Source organism: Talpa europaea (genome assembly GCF_964194135.1).
Source record: "Talpa europaea genome assembly, chromosome: 7".
In the NCBI taxonomy this organism is placed as follows: Eukaryota; Metazoa; Chordata; class Mammalia; order Eulipotyphla; family Talpidae; genus Talpa; species Talpa europaea.
This window is the reverse complement of record NC_140074.1, coordinates 1,423,066-1,442,316: the sequence shown is the minus strand read 5'-3', so window position 1 is coordinate 1,442,316 and position 19,251 is coordinate 1,423,066. Positions and strand designations below refer to the sequence as shown.

At 67.3% G+C, this 19,251-nt stretch overlaps 1 protein-coding gene across 1 annotated transcript in view; it reads right to left on the bottom strand.

The window, feature by feature from the left end:
- SARDH (sarcosine dehydrogenase) overlaps positions 1–18,769 on the bottom strand; it is a 33,528-nt gene extending 14,759 nt beyond the window's left edge. Inside the window, exons 1-14 of the mRNA XM_084238802.1 lie at positions 18,454–18,769; positions 17,445–17,623; positions 16,055–16,234; positions 15,460–15,583; positions 15,224–15,324; positions 13,709–13,813; positions 12,519–12,648; positions 10,121–10,207; positions 9,824–9,914; positions 8,036–8,177; positions 7,053–7,136; positions 5,086–5,199; positions 437–575; positions 19–132 (exon numbers count right to left, since the gene is read on the bottom strand). Coding sequence (XP_084094928.1) covers positions 19–132; positions 437–575; positions 5,086–5,199; positions 7,053–7,136; positions 8,036–8,177; positions 9,824–9,914; positions 10,121–10,207; positions 12,519–12,648; positions 13,709–13,813; positions 15,224–15,324; positions 15,460–15,583; positions 16,055–16,234; positions 17,445–17,623; positions 18,454–18,766 — 1,903 coding nt within the window. The 5' untranslated portion in view covers positions 18,767–18,769. The remainder of the gene's footprint in view (positions 1–18; positions 133–436; positions 576–5,085; positions 5,200–7,052; positions 7,137–8,035; positions 8,178–9,823; positions 9,915–10,120; positions 10,208–12,518; positions 12,649–13,708; positions 13,814–15,223; positions 15,325–15,459; positions 15,584–16,054; positions 16,235–17,444; positions 17,624–18,453) is intronic.
- Positions 18,770–19,251: the final 482 nt, after the last annotated feature.

The window sequence follows — 19,251 nt, the reverse complement described above, 5'->3', positions numbered from 1 at the left end:
CCCGCCGGCAGCTCTCACCTTCAAAGGCCGGGACGAGGGGGGAACCCTGGGGGCCGGGGGCCAGGCGGCTGACGGTCAGGTCGCTCTCCGTGCCCCCACGGTGGTTCAACATGCAGGTGTACACCGTGGAGCCTGGGACGGGGGAGGCCAGGTCAGGGGCTGGGGCAGGGGGAGGCCGGGGCTGGGGCAGGGGGAGGCCCAGCCGGGGGCCTGGGGCAGGAGGGGCCCGTGAGCTGTCAGCATAGGTGTCCGCCAGGCCCAGTCACCACTCGGCGGGATCCCCTGTGGGGCCCCCACTCCCGCAGGCCCTGGGACTGAGTGACCCAGCGGGTGGGCAGGTCAAGGTGGGCAGGTCAAGCTCAGCTGGCCGTCAGACCTCAGTGCCCGGCTGCGCCCCTGAGCCCACGGCCCAGAGCACGAGCAGTGCGCGCCCTACCTGGAGGCCGACTGACATCTGCAGAGAAGAGCCAGTCGGCTGCCTTCCGCGCGTCCAAGCCCACCAGGTAGAACTTCCCGAAGTAGGACATGTCGAACACGGCAGCGGCCCCCCGGCAGGTCAGACACTCCTTCCTGATCTGGAAAGTTCCAGGGAGGTGGGAAGCCAGTGGCCTGTGAGTTGTGCCCCTCCTCAAGAACAGGGGTGCGGGGCTCGCTGCCACACCCTTGCCCAGGCCCCGCCCCTCCCAGGAACCCCGTGAGGGTCTTCTCCAGCTCTGGGGCACCTGCAGGCCAGCGCCCGCTGAGCAAGGACCAGGCCGCAGCGCCTCCAAAGGGCGGGGCCGCAGCTGTGTTCTCTCACCACGGAGGCGTTAAAGGGGCGATCGTCACAGTGGGGAGATCAGAAAACTCACAAACAGGCGGGACTCCAGGGCACACTTATGTAACCAATGGGCCAAATCACAACAAAATCACAAGGGGTGTCAGAAAAGCTTTGAGGTGAGTGAAAGGAAGCGACGGCAGGGGGAGGCATGCGCGGCCCGCACCCGAGAGCGCCCCAATTCCCTGGAGGGGGGCAGAGGGGGCCGCGGCCCAGGGACTAGCCCCACCGGGAAAAAGAAGGCGAAGCAAACCCAGCCCAGAAGGAAGGAAAGGATAGAGATTAGGTAGAAATTAATGAAATCGAGAAGAGAAAGTCGGCAACATCAAAAGCTGGTTCTTTGTAAAGACCAAGGAAAGCTGCAAACCTTGAACCGCCGAAGGGAGAGACAGGGACGCCTGAGAGGCCAAACGGGCTCGGCGGCACCGGGGCGGCGACCCCCCCTCACACACAGGAGACTCGGGACACCCCGCGCGACACCCTCCCAGCTGGGCGTGGGGGGACACGGGCCGCTAAAGCTATGGAAAGGCCCCGGCCGAGCTGCCCCGCGGGGACAGGGCGCTCCCAGAGGAGCACCCGCTCTTCACAAACCCCTCCGGCAGGCGCCGGTCACCGGGACCGCAGCAGAGGCCAGGCTCCCAGGCGCCGCAGGCCGTTGTCCCTCGTGAACAGAGCGCAAACCCCGACGAAACAGTAGCACCCCACATCCAACCACATAGACGAAGGTTTACACACCCGATGAAGCCGGATTAGCCCCGGAATGGAGGTTGGGGGCACCGCACGGTCAGAGCAAACCGGACGGCCAGCTCGCTCGTTAGAACAACGTCCCACACCTGACGGCTGCGGCGCTGGGTATCTAGCAGCAAAAGCCTCCTCAGCCTGATGCAGGCCGTGAAAACCCCACCGCCGACATCACACTTAAATGGGGGAGACGGCCCCCCAAGACCAGCAATAAAGCGGGAGGAGGCCAAGCTGCCTGCTCTGCTGTCATCACTTGCACCACTGGTCCTGGCCGGGGCAGCCGGGCGGGGAAAAGAAACAGGCTTCCAGGCTGGAAAGAAGCAAAGCTACGTCTGCGCCAATGCTGTCACCCGGCGCGCGGAAGACGGTCAATCGGCCTCTGCAGAGTGACAAGAACTAAGGAGGTACGTCAGCCGGGCTGCAGGGCGCGAGGCCGGCACGGCAAGCAAAGCCGCGTTTCTATCCGCCAGCCACCAACAGTTCATGCAAAAATGAAATGGGAAGTCCAGGGACCATATCATCCCAAATAATCACATGTTCACAAATAAATCGCACACTAGAAGACTGCAACTTGAGCCCTAAAAATGAGAACATGTTTCTGTGAAGAAATGAAAGTCGTCAGTAAATGGAAAGAAGCCACCTCCGGCTTACAAAGCCCAGGGCCAACTATCAGACAAAAATACGCCCCGAACTCATCTCCAGAGTCACCCCAGCCCCCGTCGGGACCCTGGCTGACTTCTCGGCAGAAATTGACCAGCTGATCCTAAAACCCACATGAAGGTGCATGCAAGGGACCCGGAATCCTCAGAACAGTCTCTGAAAGGAACAAGGGCTCACGCTTGGTGATTTCCAAGCCCACACAGCGACAGCGATTATGCCAGAGTGGGTGGAGACACGGGCTGCGTCCAGTCGAGAGCCCTGAAATGACCCTTCCCTGGGATGCTCAAATGATGCAGGCCCCGAGGCCATTCGGGGGAAAAGAACAATCTTCCACAATGGTTCAGGGACAGGACGTCACAGGCAGGATGAAGCCGGAGCCCTTCCTCACGCCACACAGACGGCTTGATGGGCACAGATCGCAGACCGCGAAGAACTGAGAACTGTCACATCCTTCGGAGAAAACACAGTGAGTCTTTAGGGCCTGGGGTCACCGAAGCACAAGCAACAGGAGAAAGGACACCTGTGTCGCTCTTCATCAAAACGGAAGACTTTCCTGCTGCAACAATACTGTCGAGAAGGTGAAAGAGCCACCTCAAAATAGGGGGAATATTTGCCAATCATAAATCCGATCAGGGACCAGCACCCGAATATACGCAGCACTCTCATAAGTCAAGTAAAAAGGCAACCCCAATTAAAAGGGAGCGATGCCAGGCTTCCCTAGGGGTTAGCCTCAGGCTGTCACCGCTGCGGCCTGAGCCCGATCCCTGGCCAGGGAGCTGACCCCCGAGGACTCGAATCCAAGAGCCAGGCAGGAGGGGCTGCGGCCGGAGGGGCTGGGTGGTGCAGGATCGGGCCGCTCACTGCCGGCGGACCGTTGAGTGGAGCAGCCACTTGGGAGGTCTCGGCGCAGCCACACCGCCCACGTCTGCCCCAGAGAAACGACGCGCTCTGTCCACACGAAAGCTCGCGTGTGAACACACACAGCGGCCGTGTTCATCACAGCCCCAGCGGAGACCACCCAGCACCACCTCCCACAACGCTGGGGAGCAGCTCAGAGCCGGCCCCGGGTATCACAGAGGTGGAAACGCCGACGGGTGCAGGCCGGGCCCCGGCGCAGGGCAGGGCAAACATGGGCGCCAGCAGAGGCCAGTCAGAGAAGCCGCACGCTGTGTGACTCCAGACTAGGGCCGCGATGGGGGAAAGGCTGGGCGTGGGGGGCTGGGGAGGGCATGGAGCAACTGAGAAGGGCGGGGGCTTCTTTGGGGAGGAGACAGAACCTTCTAAAACCAGAGTCTGGCGTGACCGCTCGTGTCCCCGCACCGGCTGACAGGCAGCGCCCGGCGCCTTCAGTGAGGATTGTGTCTGCATGTCTCGGTAAAACTCGGAAGCCAAGGGCACCCCTCTCTCCTCCTTCCCTCCATGGGGTGTCCCAAGGCAGGCTTCCAGGTCTCCTGTCCCTGCCCCCGGCCTGTGCCAAGGCCTGCGCCCCTCCCGCAGAAGGCACCCCGCCCCCCCAAGGACGCAGCTGATTAGCAAAGCTCACACTCGCCTGCCCCGGAGGCCCCGGGGCCTGTGGGGGCTGGATGTTTGGAAACGGTGGCCAGCCAGTGGCGCGGGGGGGTCGGGAGAGGCCTCTCCAGACTCGCCTCGTGATGGGGGGCTGAACCCGAGGGCCCTGGGGGGAGAGGTCTGCACAGGGAAGCGGGCGGCGCACAACCCTGGGGTCAGGGAGGTCCTAAGCCAGACGCTGCCTCTCCGGTCTCTCCAGGCACCGAGGCCTTTCTGGGGCGCCAGCTGCTCCCGCCCAGCACGGCAGCCCCCTCGCTCACGCTGTGGGGTGCAGAGCCAAGCCCAGCTGCTCCGGGCTGGCGCGCGGGCTGGGGAAGCGGCCAGAGCGGAGAACAGGCGCGTGTTTCACACTTCGGGACCACTCGGGCGGCTGCGGAGGCCGGATGGAGCCTCAGAGCCGAGCCGGCACCCCTCCCGCGCCCGAGCCTGGGGCCAGGTTCCCGCGGGCCCAGGGATGCGGGGTGCCAGACGGAGCCCGCCCCGCCGCAGGCTCCGGCACGCGTGCCTCCGTCCCTCTCCTGAGCGCCTCCTGGGGCGCCTCTGCCGCAGAGCCTGCTGGGGGCTCCTGGGACCAGCTACAGGATTGGGGGGGCCCAGCGCAAGATGAACTGTGGGTGCTTGTTCAGAACCGGCTGGGCGATTCCAGCGTGGCAGCTGGGTGGGCCACCGAGCCACGGAGACCACCCGCGGGGCCCCGTGACTTTGCTCAGGCTGCAGCCCACGTAGGCCGCCTGGGCGGGGGCCCCGGCACACACCTTGGCTCTTCCCGTGTCCGAGGAGCAGCAAGCCCGCCCCTCCTGGCACCTGCGCGGCAGCGAAGGTCTAGGTGGGGCCCCTCTCCACCCGGCCAGCAGACAAGGGCAGACAAGGGCGCAAGCTCCCCCCGAGGGCACTTCTGTGTGGGGCATCACCAGGAGGGGAGCCAGCACGGGGTGAGGAACCCCCAGGGGGCCTGTCCGCCCTGCCTCACCCTCCCACTTCAGGAGGGGCAGCGAGCAGGCCCAGGCCTCCCCCACCCCCGCCCCAGGAGATTCCTGGAGGGGCCCCCGGAACGGCTGCTCCTGCCCCATCTGCGGGGGGCTGCAGAGCCCCTGGGCCGGAGGAATTGGGCTCACTGGACCCTGCAGGCTCAGAGGGGCGCAGGCCTGGTTCCGAGGCCACACAGCCGAGCCAGAGCCCCCCCGCAGCAGTCACGACGCAGAGGTGGGGGGCGAGGGCAGAAGCAGGCAGGCAAGGGGGTGCAAATGAGGGGTCCGCGCTGGGGGCAGCCCCCGGGACCCGGCGGGGAGGGCACCCACCACGTCGTGGTGCGGCGGGAAGTCGAAGGTGTACTCCTCCCCCAGCAGCTGGCTGTAGGCGTCGCCCCCGCGCCGCTGGTTGCCGTAGGCCCCGTAGTAGTCGTAGTCCAGCACCTGGGCGGAGAGACGGGCACGGTCCCCCCGCTCCCTCCGGCACCCACGGCTGGCTGGCCCGTTCTCGCAGGCCCTGGGGACCCACAGACGGGACAGAGGGGCCAGGCCCGTCCCTCCCCTGGCTCCGCTCCGGGCGGGGGCGGGGTGCGGTGGGGCAGGCAGAGCGGCTGGCGGGGGTTCAGGTCTCCCACGGGCAGGACTCCGTCGCCGAGGAGGGGCTGAGGGCTGAGGGGGTGACGGGGCCCACAGGGAGCCGGGGGGTGGCGGGAGAGGAAACTGGGTGAACTCAGGGGAACGATGGGGTTGAGGGGACGTAGGGCAGGGTTCGGGGCCTAGGCCGCCCGGGGGGACAGCCCCCAGGAGAGGGAGCCCGGGGTGAGAGGCCACAGCAGGGCTCCGGCCGGGGGTTGCGGGGAGCCCAGTGCTGCGCGGGCCCTGCCAGCTCCCAGCGCCCCCAGGCCGGGAGGGAGAGCCTGTCTACAGGGGGAAACTGAGGTGCGGGTGACAGGCTGGTGCCTGTCGGGACCTGGCGTGGGCGCGGAGGGGCCCTGGCCTCTCTGCGCTCTGCCAGCTGCTCTGAGACGCCCCACCACATCCCGCCCCCGTCTCATGGCGAGCGGCTCCTTCGTGTGGGGTTCTGAGTCACCTCCCTGCTCCCGAGCCCCAGCCCCAGCCGGCGTTCGGGGCCTCGACTCTGGGGCCATATCCCTGGCCCGGCCAGGTGCAGCCCCCCTCGCCCCTTGGCCCCAGCAGGGACTCCCCGCCCTCTGCCGCTGGGGCGACATCTTGTCACCCAGTGCCCTGGGTTCCCCGACAGCCCTGGAAGGGGTGCCAGGACCAGGGCGCACCCAAGCCCCCTCGGTCTCCTCCCTCCCCCGCAGATTCCGGGCAAGAGGCTTCCCTCCTGGACAGATCAGCTGGAGGTGGGGGCTGTGCAGGGAGCACTGGGTGGGGGGGGTCTTCCCAGGCGGAACCCCCAGGCTTGGGGGCCATGGCTCCACCTGGCGGCCGCCCGGAGCCCTGCCTCCTCCCTGCCGCCAGGACCGCAGGACTCCCCACGTCAGGTGTCCCTCACCTGGTGATCCGCACCTCAGGGAAGTCCTGTGCTCCTGGGTGGGGGCCCTGGGACCCCGGGCCAGCAGGAGAAGCAATGGTGGCCACGGACACCCCCTCCCCAGAGCAGAGGCCGCTCAGGCGAGCTTTAGCGCCGCTGCCTGGGGATGCAGGTTGCTATGGAGATGCCATCCCCCAGAGGGATGGCAAGACAGGCCTGGGCAGGGGCTGGCATCTGCTCGGCTCTGGGCGTAAAGACCCCGCGGGGGGCTGAGAGCTTCACCTGGCCTGCCCCAGGGGACGGCCCCAGACCCTCACCGGCCTCCGGTTTTGCTTCTCTGAGTTCCTAGGAGGCAGGGGGAGCTGGGGAGCCCCAAGAGGGCACCCCGAGTGCAGGACGCTGCGAAGCCCTAGCTTACAAACCGACACGCAGGCATAATTCTGTGCCTGGCCGCCCACTAACAGCAACAGTTACAGTTGCCAAAAATACAGGAACAAAATTATGAGGAGATGCTCTCATTTCTGCAGCCAGCTGGGGGAGTCTTGCACGCTGCCGCCTCTCAGTGGAACCCCAGCTTTCCCAAGGGCCCTGAGCCCATTTTGGCTGTGAAAGCCACGGCCGCCGTGGGCGAGTGACGCCGCGGGGACATCTGCGGGGGGCGGTTTACGGTGGATCCGTGAGGCTCGGCTCCCCGTACCCGCAAACTCGCCTGCCCCCACGGGGCCACGTCAGGCTGGGCGGGGAGGCAGGGGTGGGAGCGGGCAGTGCCCGTGTGGGGCTGGGATCGGGGCCTACTCACCGGAGCTGTGCCTCTGGGGCTAAACCATCCCGGGCGCTCCCAGCCGTGCCGCTCCTGAAACACGCAGCCCCGCGCCAGGAGCTCCTGCGGGGAGGGGAGCGCCCCGTCACGTCCAGTCTGCCCCCGAGGCGGGAGAGTGACCAGACTCGCACGTCTCGCCCGAGGAGCAGCAGGCACAGGGGCCCGCACCAGCCCCAGAACCGCCCCAGGGGTTCCAACCCCGGGGCTCCCCCTCCACCCTGCTTGCCTCAAGAGCCCCTATGTAGAGTCCCCTTCTGCTGCGACTGAATGGCCCCCCATTTCCTGGGTTCGGTCCTTAGCCCCCCAGTGTGACTGTATTTGGGGGCAGGACCCAAGGAGCGGTGGGGAGAAGCCGGGTCATGGGGAGAGCCCTTGTAGGCAGGAGGAGACGCTGGGGCTCTCTACCTCGTGCAGACACAGCCTCCGTGAAAAGGAGGGGCCGGCGGGGACCCGGAGGCCGGGGCGGCCTGAGACCCCAGCTAGCCTGCTAGGCCCAGCCAGGGCAGGGCAGCCCCAGAGCCCCTCATCTTCCAGCTCTGTCCCCACGAGGAGCAGGGACACTGGTCTCCCTTGGGGACCTGGTCACCCGAGTCTTGGATGAAGGAGGCTCCTTGTGTAAATGCTACCTGCTCCCTGAGCCTCCCTCCCTGCCATCCAACGCCGTTCCCTAAGCACCTCCGAATCGTGGGCTCCTGCCCAGCGCAGGAGCCCCTGTCGTGGGTCAGTAAAGCACAGCACAAGATGGGCAGAGGTGGCTCGCAGGAGGCACACCCCACAGTGGGTTCTGTCGCATGAGTAGGAGCCCGCCGGGAGCCGAGACATCCCATGCAAGTCCCAACGGAGCGTGTGTCTTCAGCAGGTGGCCGCCCAGCCTGGCCCTCCTGGGGAGGATGTGCCAGCTCCCCGCCCCCTCGCCCGCACCCCACTCTGGGCTGGCCCGTGAGGGCGGCCGGCAGAGGTACCTGGTGCAGGGCGTCCGTCCTCATGTTGCGCCCCGCCAGAGGCTCGTCGTGGGGGAAGACCACCGAGTAGTTCTTGGCGTAGGACTCGTGGCTGCGCTCCCGCACCCAGCGGCGGTGGTCGGTGAGCGAGTGATGGAAGCGCCTGCGTGCGAGGGGCGCGGTCAACGCCTGGCCGGGAGGGGCAGCAGCCCCCAGGCCCGCGAGAGACCCCCTGCAAGGCTGTCGGGGCCAGGGACCCTGGCACAGGGGCCCTGAAACCCAGATCATCTCAACGTTGCTGTGAAGGAATTTTAGAATTTAGGGGGGCCCTTCTCAGTGGAGACCACAGTCTCTGGCCAGCCACCCCAAAGTCCGTGGCTCCAACGCTGAGCCGATTCTCTTCATCAGGCCGAGCCTGCGGGCAGCTGGGGACGCCGGGGACAGGGCGACCAGGCTGCGGTTTGTGCCTTTGTGGGACCCAAGTGCAGCCATTGCAGGGCCGGGGGTGTCTAATCCAACCTGGCAGCCCCTCCCCCCCGTGATTTCTAGCTGAGCTAACAGCCCCACCGTCTCCGCCAGGCCCCTGCGCCAGCTGCCCAAGCCAGGCCGCAGAGCAGTGGGGCTGGACTGGATTCAGGCCCGCAGCCCCCTCCCTCGCACAGACCCCGAGCTCCCCCGGCTGCCCCTGGCCCTGCCTGCACCCTCTGCCAGGCAGGAAGCTGGCCCCAGCCCACGCCAGCTGCCATGGCGAGGCCCCAGGCAGCCACCCTCCCCGTCAGCGCCTCTGCTTGCAGTTTGAGGCGGGACGGGCTGGGCCCGCCCGTCCCTGAGGCCCCAAGCAGCCTTATCATTTCTGGAACATTCATCTCTAGGGAGAACACGTGGGTGCTGCTCCAGACGGCTCTAAAGGCGGCCTCAGAGTGGACCACGCTGTGCCAGGCACACTGGGGGGTGGGGGGACATGGGGGATCTCGGTGTCTGTGGGGGGCCAGACGCCCCCTCTGGTGTACCGCCTTTAGACCAGAGAGAGACAAGGTTAGCAGAGGCTGGGGGCACACTGAGCTGAGCCATCACCCCCTCTTCGCTACTGGGCAGCTGGGGTCTCCCCCAGAGGTCACCGCCAGGAGCAGGAGCTGACCGCCCCCTAGAGACAGGCCCAGGACAGCCGCCTGCAGGGCAGGGCAGCCCTGCCGGAGTGAGGCCTGCTGCCCACTCTCCCACCTTGGGGCCCTGCCTGTCAGGCCCCTCCCTGCTGGGCGCCCCCATCATGACTCAACAGAGCGGTGGGGGAGGGCATCCGGGATGCCTCCCAGCTCTGGCCCGGAGGCGCCCCTCGAGGGCGCCCAGAGAGACTCACTGATGCGCTCCCAGACGGCATCGCCGCCCCCCACGCATGAGCCTCGGTCCTTGAGGAGGTGAAATGGCCGGCCGTGGGGTCTGGCTGAGGCCGACCACCAGCGAGTGAAGGACGCCACTGGCTTCCCCCCACCCCGCTGCCCCCCGCTGCACACTGAACATTGATCCCGGCCCAGCCCCGCTCCCAGGCACTGGGAAGGTTCTCCTGCTCCCAGCTCCCAGCCTCCCCTCCTGAAAAAATGGGACATGAAACCCTGTAGCTGACCCGGGACTGTCCAGTGGGTCAGATAGGACATGGGACCGGAAGCTGTAAAGGCCACGGACCTGCATCCTGCACACTGACCCGAGCAGCCACCCCGTCTTCCCTGGCTGCCACCCCTTCCAGGGAGCCCTCTGGATTTCAGGAAGCCTCCTCCCACCCACCCAGCCCATCGGGGGTCCGCCCACACCCACCTGATGTCGTAGCCATACATGTCCTTCTCCGGGCGCCCGTGGATGATCCAGTGGGCCAGCTCCTGCCCGCAGCCTCCACCCAGCATCATTCCTGGCGCAAAGGGGTGCCCAGTCACTGGTCTGCAGTCACCCCTGGCCCCGAGCCCCAACTCCGTGGCCCCACACCCTGGATCTCACACCGGGAGGGAATTGCAAAGCGAGATCTGTCCCAACCCCACCCCTGCCAGGATGCAACCCCCACCCAGGGGCCACTGAGACTTCAGGCCTGGGGTGCCAGTGGGCTGCGGCTGCACTCACCTGCGCTGTTGAAGCCGCAGCCCAGGAAGAACCCCCGGAGTTCAGGCGCTTCTCCCATCAGGGGCTTGTGGTCCGGTGTGAAGGACTCTGGAACAGAGGGGAGGCCAGAAGTCCCTCCAGGCCACACCTGGGGCGGGGTCTCCCAGGAGGGCAGTGATTGAGATTGGGGTCTGCAGATCCCCTCTCTATCCAGACCCTCCCTGGCTCAATGCAACTTCCTCCAGACAGCCTTCCTGATTGCTCCTGTCACATTCCACAGAGCTCCTAGTTCTGGCCAGGATCGTGTTCTGCCTTTCAGGGTCCAGGTTTGTCTTGCGGTTGTCACCATTCTCGGACTGGTGAAGGGGTCCTTCCCTGGCCAACCCCCAACACCCAGAGTGTGGCTCCCCCTCACTGGTCACCCTCCTGCTGTGTCATTGCTGGCCACTCTTGCTTGGTGGAGAATGGACCCCTCGAGGGCTCTGCTCACTGCTAAGTCCCAAGACATGGTATGGGGCTCAGCAAACAGTAGGTGCTTGATAAATGCTTGTTGAATGAGCGAGGGGCAGAGCTTCCTGCTGCTCCTTCTGCCCTCAGGGAGGCTGGCCTGGGGGAAAGGGGCCTGGCGCGTTCACGACAAGCCACACCGGGCAGCCACAGTCCTGGGTTCAAACCCGCTTTTCCCCTTCCTGGCTGTGTGACCTCGGGGCAAGCCGCTGGGCCTCTCTGAGCCTTAGTAGCCACCCCCCGTAAAGCCAGGCGCAGGCCCTGCCCCTCCTCCACAGCGCCCTGAGTTCGTCCATGCACAAATATTTGCGACCCACTCACAAGTGTCCCGGGCTCCACCCCAGGAGGCAGATCGGGACACGACCGGCCCCGGCCTCCGGGAGCTGACAAGGCGAGAGAGCCGGGATCCGCGCGGAGAGAAGAAAGAAGAGAGTTACGGCAGGAAAACACCGTGGGGGTCGCAAGCAACGGGGAGCTGGCTCTCCTAACGGCCCTCAGCGGCAGGCGGACCCGCCCCCGGGGGCGACGAGGACACGGGCAGCGTCTGCGCGAGCCTTACCCCCGTCACAGCGCTGTCCCGGCCCCGCGGGTCAGCATCCCACCCGTGCTGGGGGGGCCGGTAGCTTGGGGGACCTGGTGACAGCACCCCTATGCGGAAACTGGGCCCCAGGGCTGCAGGGGGCGAGCTGGGGCCGGGGCCGGTGCTCTGGGGTGGGCGGGCGGGGACGCCCAGGCAGCGCCCTGGGAACGGGGAAGGTTCCCCGGCAGGCAGGGGGGTCCGCGCAGCCTCCCGGAGAATCTGCGGCGCGAGCTGGTGGCCGGGACTGGGGGAGCCAAGGTCACTGGGGGTTGGACGAATGACTCAGGCTGAGCACTGGATGTTGGGGGATGCGGAGCAGACAGCACCCCGCCCGGCTCTGACCCCTCCTGGCCCCGGAGCGGGCTCTCTGCCTCCCCCCACGTCCCCACGTCAGGGGCGCCTGGGACGGCCCCGTCCCCTTCTGAGGCCAGAGGCCGTGTCCACGCCTGGCCCGGCGCAGCCGTGCTGATGTCCCCACGGCCGGGAAGCCAGACAGCTGTCCTCACACACACAGACCCCAAAACGGCTCCTGGGCGCCAGGCCTCCCCGCCTGACTAAAACAAGCCCCTCGGGTCGCTGCGGCCCTGGGGCTGCTCTCGGGCCTCCATCACTGCCAGCGCCTGCGCCTGGGGAGCGCGGCAGGGGGAGTGACCAGCCTCCCATCCAGCGGGGCCGGGGCGCTCCCTCCCTGCCCAAAGCAGCCGGCCAGGGCGCCCTACCTGCCTCTCCCGGGATAGCCGCCCAGGACGAGCCCCCCCAGTTCTGTGGCTCACTCTCCCCCCAACCCGCTGTGGGGGTCAGGGCTGCCCTCTGCTCCCCCACGGTGGGGCTAGCCCTGACCTGTGGAGCTAGCCCTGGCCTCTCTGCCCCTGCAGCTCTCCCGGAGCCGGGGGTTGGGGCTCAGCACCAGGGCCGTCCCCACCGTGAGTCCCTGCTGACGGTCCAGGGACGGCGGGGTGGGGGGGGGGTCGGCGGGGCCCACAGGTCCCAGCCAGGACCGAGCCCTCCAGGAAGTGGGGAGACAGGGGGCGAGGCTGGGGTCTAGGGTCTCGCCCAGCCTCGCGGGACGCCGGGCTGCGGCTCACCCCGCGCCTGCTGAAGAAAACACGGAGGTGTCCAGGGACGAGGTGAGTGAGGACGAGGGGCCCGGGGTCCAAGGGCAGAGCAGCCTGGCCCTCCGCCCCTGCGCCTCTGCCCGCCACGCTCAGCCTCTGGCCCGCGGGGAGGCTAAGGCCCTCGCGCCCGGCTGCGGGGAGGGGGTGGCCCCAGGCCCCCGCCTGTCATCTCGGGGATCCAGGAGGCCAGCCGAGCCCGCCGACCCAGGCCCCTCACCTGGGCCGCAGACAGTGGACTTGATGCCCGTCTTCTCCAGCACCGGGACCCTGTTGATGGCGCCTTCGATGTGCTGGGTGAACACGTCCCAGTCCAGGTCGAAGAGGCCAAAGGCAAACTTGTCCGACACCTGGGAGGCGGCATAGGCGGGTGGGCGGCGGCGTCCTGGCCAGCGCCCGGCGACAGCGCCCGAGGGAGCCAGCAGAGGCCGACGGGGCGGGGGCGGGGGCGGGCCAGTCCCTCCAGGTGCCCTCGACTGTGCCCCTGCCCCTGCCCCAGGCTGTCAGCACAGCCCAACTGCCCCCTCCGCGCCCTGGCCCAGGCCTGCCCGGTCGCCCTGCTCTCCCTCCTCCTGGCCGTCCTCCGAGTCAGGTCACCCTCTGCTCTCAGCCCCCACAGCGCCCTGGGACCCCTGAGGCCAGCCCATCCTTCCGTGCGCTGGTCCATCTGACCTCAGGGCCTTGGCCTTGGCTGGGGCAGCCCCGCCCTCTGTCCTTGCTGGCCGCTGTCCCTGTGGGGCTGCTAGGTAGAGGCCACATCCTGGGGACCTCCGGCTTCCGCTTGGAGATGTCCTTCGCCCCGCCCCGAGATTACCCTGAGCCAGAGGACTGGATCCAGGTGCACTCGCCACCCAGAATGCATCACATCTTTTTTATGGTATGTCTCCCCACCAAAATACAGGCACTCTGGGGCAGGGACTTTTATCTAAGTCTCCCTCTTTCCCCAGAAAATAAAACAGTACGTAGGACACTTGTCAGTCAATCCTTGGGCTAAAAAATACATGAAGATAGGAGTAGGGGTGACCTACACCCACTTCAGGGGCCTAGGGGGCCCTCCAGGCTTGCATTTGGCCCCAGAAGCTGCCAGGAGAGCAGCCGGGGCCGGGGGCGGGGGCGGGTGCTACACTGCTGTGTGCTGACGGACAAAGGATTTCACTGTCCTCGCGACCCTCTGGAGTCGGCATCTCACACGTCTGCAGCCTCAGGCTGGATGTGGGGCAAGGCCAGCACCCCTCGGTCCCGGGGACTGGGTCCTTTGGGCTGGGAGCACAAGGGTTTGACCCCTGTGGGGCCAGGGACCCACCATTTCTCAGGTGAGAACCTCAGCCTGGGGGAGCTCTCCAGAAAAGGATTCTCCACTCTGAAACGGAGCCCCCAAGTCCTGTCTGGCCCCCAGGCCCTGGGTCTCACCTCCTCCCAGAAGATGGGGTTGTTCTCGTAGCCGCCCACAGACAAGGCGTCCCCTTGGAGGCGCAGGTAAACCGAGGCATCGTGGTCGCGGACGTTGGGCATGTTCTGGGAGGCAGAGCAGGGTGGCCTCGCTCAGCCCTGCGTGCCAAGCTGGGCCCAGCGCCCGCCAAGGGTCGCAAGGAGGGTCCATGGCGCCCTTCCCTGCAGGGCCCGCGGACCAGGGCCTGGGCTGCAGGGCACACAGCCCACCCATCCCCGTCTCTCCTGCCCCAAACCCCAGAGTAACAGCGCAGTGAGTGGGAAGGGCCGGGGAAGGGGCGAGGCGAGGCGGGCAGGAGGGAGGCCGCCCAGGGAGACCCCTCTTTGTCCAGCCCCGCGTGTCCCTCTGCTCCTCTGCAGAACTGGAAGATCTTCCCGGAGGGACCTTCAGGGGCGCTGGGCACCTCCCAGCTCACGGAGATCCTGTCTTTCCTGCTAGCTTCGCCCCGACAGAGCCGAGGCCAGGCCGCGGGACGGCGGTGCCCCCTGGTGGCCAGGGAGGGCCCTGGCTTTGGCTCCAGCAGCACCCGGAGCCTCAGCCTGAGCGCAGGCAGGGAGGAGGCTCCGGCAAGCTCTGGGCGGGGCCTGGCCCTAACCGGGCAGGCCCTCTCGCTCACCCTCCTGCCCAGCTCCCGGTTGCCTGCGGTGCCCAGGCGCCAGGATCCCTGCACGCCTTGCTCACCTCGCCCCTCCCCTTCCTTGGGATGTGGTGCCCTGGGGACGAGTCCCTGCTCCATGCCCGGGAGCACGGAGCCCTCACCAGCCTGCTCTGCCTCGAACGCTCAGCCTGACTGTCCCGTGCCCCTAGCCCAGGCAGCCCCTAGTGGGCAGCCACTGGTCCTTGCTCTATTAGCCCTGGTTTCTAGAACACGGCCGGGAACAGAGCTCATGGGGTGGGGGGCAGGGACCAGATCAGGATGGGTGGGTGGGTGGCAGCGGGTGGGTGAAGGGATTGCTGAGTAGGTAGGAGGGCGGGGAGGGAGAGAGGCCGGGGGGCAGGAAGCCACCAGCCACCACCACCAGGCAGGCCGCAGCTCACCCAGCCCCTCCCTGGGCAGAGGCTTCTCAGGGCTCCCGAGAGGTTCTGTGGGCTGAAACCAGCACCCCCCCGAAACCAGCACTGGGCACATTTGGGGGCATGCAAATGCCTGGGGCTCCCTGACACCTGGGGCACTGAGCTTGGCAATCAGGCGGCAGGACAGGCTTCCCACGCCAGAGAGGCCTGGACCTGGCTTGAGTAGCAACGAGAAGCCGTGCCCTGGAGGCCAAGGGGGTGGCGCTGGGATGACACCTACACGACCTGGCTCAACTCCCACACCACGGGCCGCCCATTCCTCAGACACGGCGACTGAGGCTCAGGTGGGAGGCTGAGGTGCCCACGAGGGTCACAGCGCCTGTAGTGGCCAAGCAGGCCGGGAGTCGGGTCTCCATGCCGCCCGCTAGGCCAGTGTCCCGCGGCCCGGGGTCCCCACTCACCTGGATGCCCTCGATGCGTTCAGTGACCACGTAGGCGTGGTGCATGGCCACCAGGGGCACCTTGACCCCGGCCATCCGGCCCACGGCGCCTGCCCACACCCCTGTGGGCAGAGCAAGGCTGGCTCAGCGGGGGACACCGGGAGGCCACGGTGTCATGCAGGCCTGCCCCCCGCGCCCCCCAGCTCCCAGGTTAGGGGGCAGCAGCCTGGCCCTGGGAGCCAGAGAAACACCCCTACCGGCGCAGTTGACCACACAGGGCGTCTGGATGGTGCCATGCTCCGTCTCCACGGCCGCCACCCGCCGCACCCCAAAGTCGTCTGTCCGCACACGGATGCCGGTCACCGGGCAGTTCTCGATGACCTGGGGAGAGACAGGCACCGGGTGGGGTCCCGAAGGCGCCGGCCCCGCCTGCTCAGCCCCGCTCGGCCTCGGCCAACGCTCTGGGGGCCGGGGACCGCAGACCAGAACAGCCTGTGAGTCTCAGCTCAGGGAGCTTGCCACAAGCGGGGTGTCCCGTGGGAAGACGCCCTGGAGCCACCCCGCCCCGCCGTGCGCGTGTGTCTGGGTATTTGGGCCCTCTGGCGGCTCCAGTCCTTTGTTTTTGCTTATTTGTCTTTTCTGGTTTTTCTGCCTGTGTGTATTCAAGACAAACAGGGACGGCAACCACGAGGGGGTCTGAGGGCCTTCACTGGCCACGGCAGAGCAGCCCTCGCGGAAGCCACCCGAGCCTCAGGAAGGTCGTGCCAGGGCGAGGTCACCCGGCCCGGGCCTGCACGGGCTCCTAGGCAGCAGGGTGGCTGGAGCGGGGCCAGCCCAGGCCAGAGCAGGTACCTGCGCCCCCCGAGCGGTGGCGGCCCGGGTGAGGGTGGTGCAGGTGCCCGCGGGGTCCATGGTCCCATCGTGCGGCACGTACAGGGTCCCGTAGAGGTCGTCCACGTTCATCAGCGGGTACAGCGCCTTGGTCTCCTCCGGGCCCAGCACATGGGACTCCACGCCGTAGGCCTTGCCCAGCTAGGGGGGCCAGGGGGACTGATTGAGCCTGGAGAGCAGCGGGCCCTGCCACAGTGCCCCCTGCCGGGGTCCTAAGTCTCTGCTTCCCACACCCCACTCCAGGACACTTGGGGGGTCACCGTGCCTCAGCGGCCCTGTCCCTGGAGTCAGCTCCACCCAGGGCGAGGGGCTTGCTCTGTGCTCAGGGAGGCTCTAGCACAGATTGGCCAGGTGGCCTGGGCATGAATGGGGCATCACAGTTTGCAGAGCGGACCCCACTAAGACCAGCAGCGCCCCATTAGGGCTCATCCTATAAGGCAGGTTAAACAGCCCCCCAGGTCTAATATTTGGAACTTGATCACCAGGACCCCACGGACTAGCTCCCCAGCAAGGAGACCCTCAGGTGGACCAGGTCCAGGAGCTGTGCGAAGGCCACGCCGTCGCATGTGGTCCCTGAGCGCAGCAATCAGGCGTCCCCAGGCGGGGCCAGAGGACAGACTCCGCCCGGCTGGGGGGACTGAGCCAGTCAGAGTCTCTGCGACTGTCAGTGGGCGGCGGCAACCTTGTGGGAATTGAGCTGAAAGGTTGGAGCTGGGGGCTTCGGTGGGCACCTCCATCCCAGCTGAGGAGTGAGTAGGGAAAGGGGAGGCGAGGAGGAGGCTGAACGGGGCCACCATTGACCCCAGAGACCGGGCCTTTCTGAAGAAGCACCCCCTTGCTTGAGGCCTGGGCACCCAGGAGCCAGCAGCCCTGGTGTCCACTAGGCACTCAGTGGCTGTGGCCGGGGCCAGTGCCAACAAGCGGCGAACTGCTAGAGGAGCGAGTCCACCAGGCCCAGGAATTTGGGGTGCAGACCTGCTGCTTTGAGGGAGCAATTAACCCCCAGCCCAACATAGGGCCCTCCGCGGCACCAGGCTTTCTCCCTGGCTCCGAGGTGCCTAGGCCTGTCGGCGGGCAGGGAGGGGGCTGCTGCCTCTGACCCCTCTCGCGGGAGCCCCTGCGCGATGAGAACAGCCGGGGTTCCTGGGCCTTCCTGGGCCGCGCCGCGCCCCCGTCTAAAGGGGAGGACACTGACACTCCCGCAGGCAAGGCCACCGGTCTCAGGGGCCGAGCCAGCGAGGGCAGCCCAGGGTTTGAATCCCAGTGGGACCCCGAACCCTAACTCAAGCCCTGCCTGCCGGGGGGCGCGCCCGCCGCACCAGCCCGCTCCGCCCCACAGAGCCGTGCCCACCGACATGAGCCTCTTGTACTCATCCAGGCGCTGCCGGTTGGACGCGATGAACAGGCCGCCGTTCTGGATCCAGCCCGTGTGCAGCCCCGTCTCCTGCTCCAGGTCCCGGCTGACCACGCGCCGCGTGTGGGCCAGAAGCTCGACCTCCACGTCACTGGGCCGCAGCTGCCACAGCAGGCCTGGGGGCGGGCAGCGTGGGTCCCTGCAGGTGGGCACCCTCCTGCCTCTCCAGGTGTCCCCGCCCCCGCCTTCCCCTGCAGCCTGTGGGAGCCGGAGGCTGACTTTGGACAGGCCTCCCAGCCCTCTCTGGGCCGCTGTGTCCTGACCACCTACTGTGTGCTGAGCCCTGGGCTGTGTCTGTGGGGGGTGACTAGAGGCACCATGAAATGGGCTCAAGTACTTTATAGTGAAGGTCAGGGGCACCAAGGGCGCCCAAGGTCACAGTACAAGAGACGAGGCAGCTGCCTCCGGGTTGACTGAAGCCCAAATGCAGCACTTCGCCCACAAAAGCTGCAGTGTGGAGAGTGGGGGGTAGCATGGCATTGAGGGGAGACGTGCAGGTCCCCTGAGATGGGACAGCGTGACGGTGGCCAGACCAGGGAGTCCGCTCTCTGGGTTAAGACAGAAGGTCTGCTGCCCTGAGGAAGTGCACGCAGTAGGTGCTTACTACATGCTCTCTGTAGGTGCTTAATATAAGCACACACTTGGTGCATAAACCTGCCCACCAGCTCCCTCAGAGGCCCAGGAAGGACACGACGCTGCATGGCCCCGAGGCCTCCCGTCCTCCCTGGCGCTCTGCTCTGGGAGGCAGCAGGGGCTCCAGCTCCTGTCTCAGCTCCGCCCTGCAGGGCCCCACAGGTCATCTGCTCTGCTCCCCACCACAGCCCCTCAAATCTCAGGGCCCGCTCGCTGACCACCCTCTCTTCAGGCCCCCCCGACACAGGCCCAACCGCCAACCCAGACCCGGCCCCTGACCAGCGGGTCCCCGCCGCCCTCGGCGCTCTCCTACCTGCCGTGTGCCAGGTGGTCCCGGAGGTGAGGCGGTCGCGCTCCAGCAGCACCGCCCCGCTCACCCCCAGCTTGGCCAGGTGGTACAGCGTCTGGCAGCCCAAGCTGCCCCCGCCGATGACCACCACGTTGGCCGTGCTGGGCAGGGGCCGGCTTGGGCCCGAGGCCACCTCCGAGGAGCCCTCCTTCAGGGTCCGCTGGTAGGGCACGCTCTTCTCGGCGGTGGGGCCGGCCGCGCTGGTCAGGGGGCGCAGGGCAGGGCTCCGGCGGGGACGTGTGGCCGCCACCCGCAAGGCCCGGCTCAGCGAGGCCATGGTGACTCCTGCTGCAAGCGCCGCAGGGGCTGAGGAGAGTTGGGCTGGGGGTGGGGAGAAGTGAGACCCAGGCTGTGGCCATTCCCCTCCCCCCCCACGTCTGTCCGGTGGCGGTGGACAGAAGGGTAGACCTGGCATCAGGTTGGCTGGGCCCAGCGGACCTTGGAAGGAGACCAAAGATTCCTGGCCAGTTCAGGGGGGCATGCATGGGGCCGACAGCACGACAGCTCTGCAGGGGGCGTTGGCCCCCTCAGCACTGGAGCAGGGACGGGACCTACCCAGCCCCCTCAGACCCCTCCGCATCAGGGCACAGGACACTTCCTGAGGGCGGGGGCCCTTGAAGGGGCACAAGCAGCCCCTGCGTTTGAGGAGGAGACCCCTGGCTGCAGGCTGGGGATGGGCCGGGGAGACAGGGAGGCGGGAGCCCCCAGAGGCTGCAGGAGGGGCTCTGGTGCCTGATGCCCGCTGGGTGTGGGGGAGAGGAG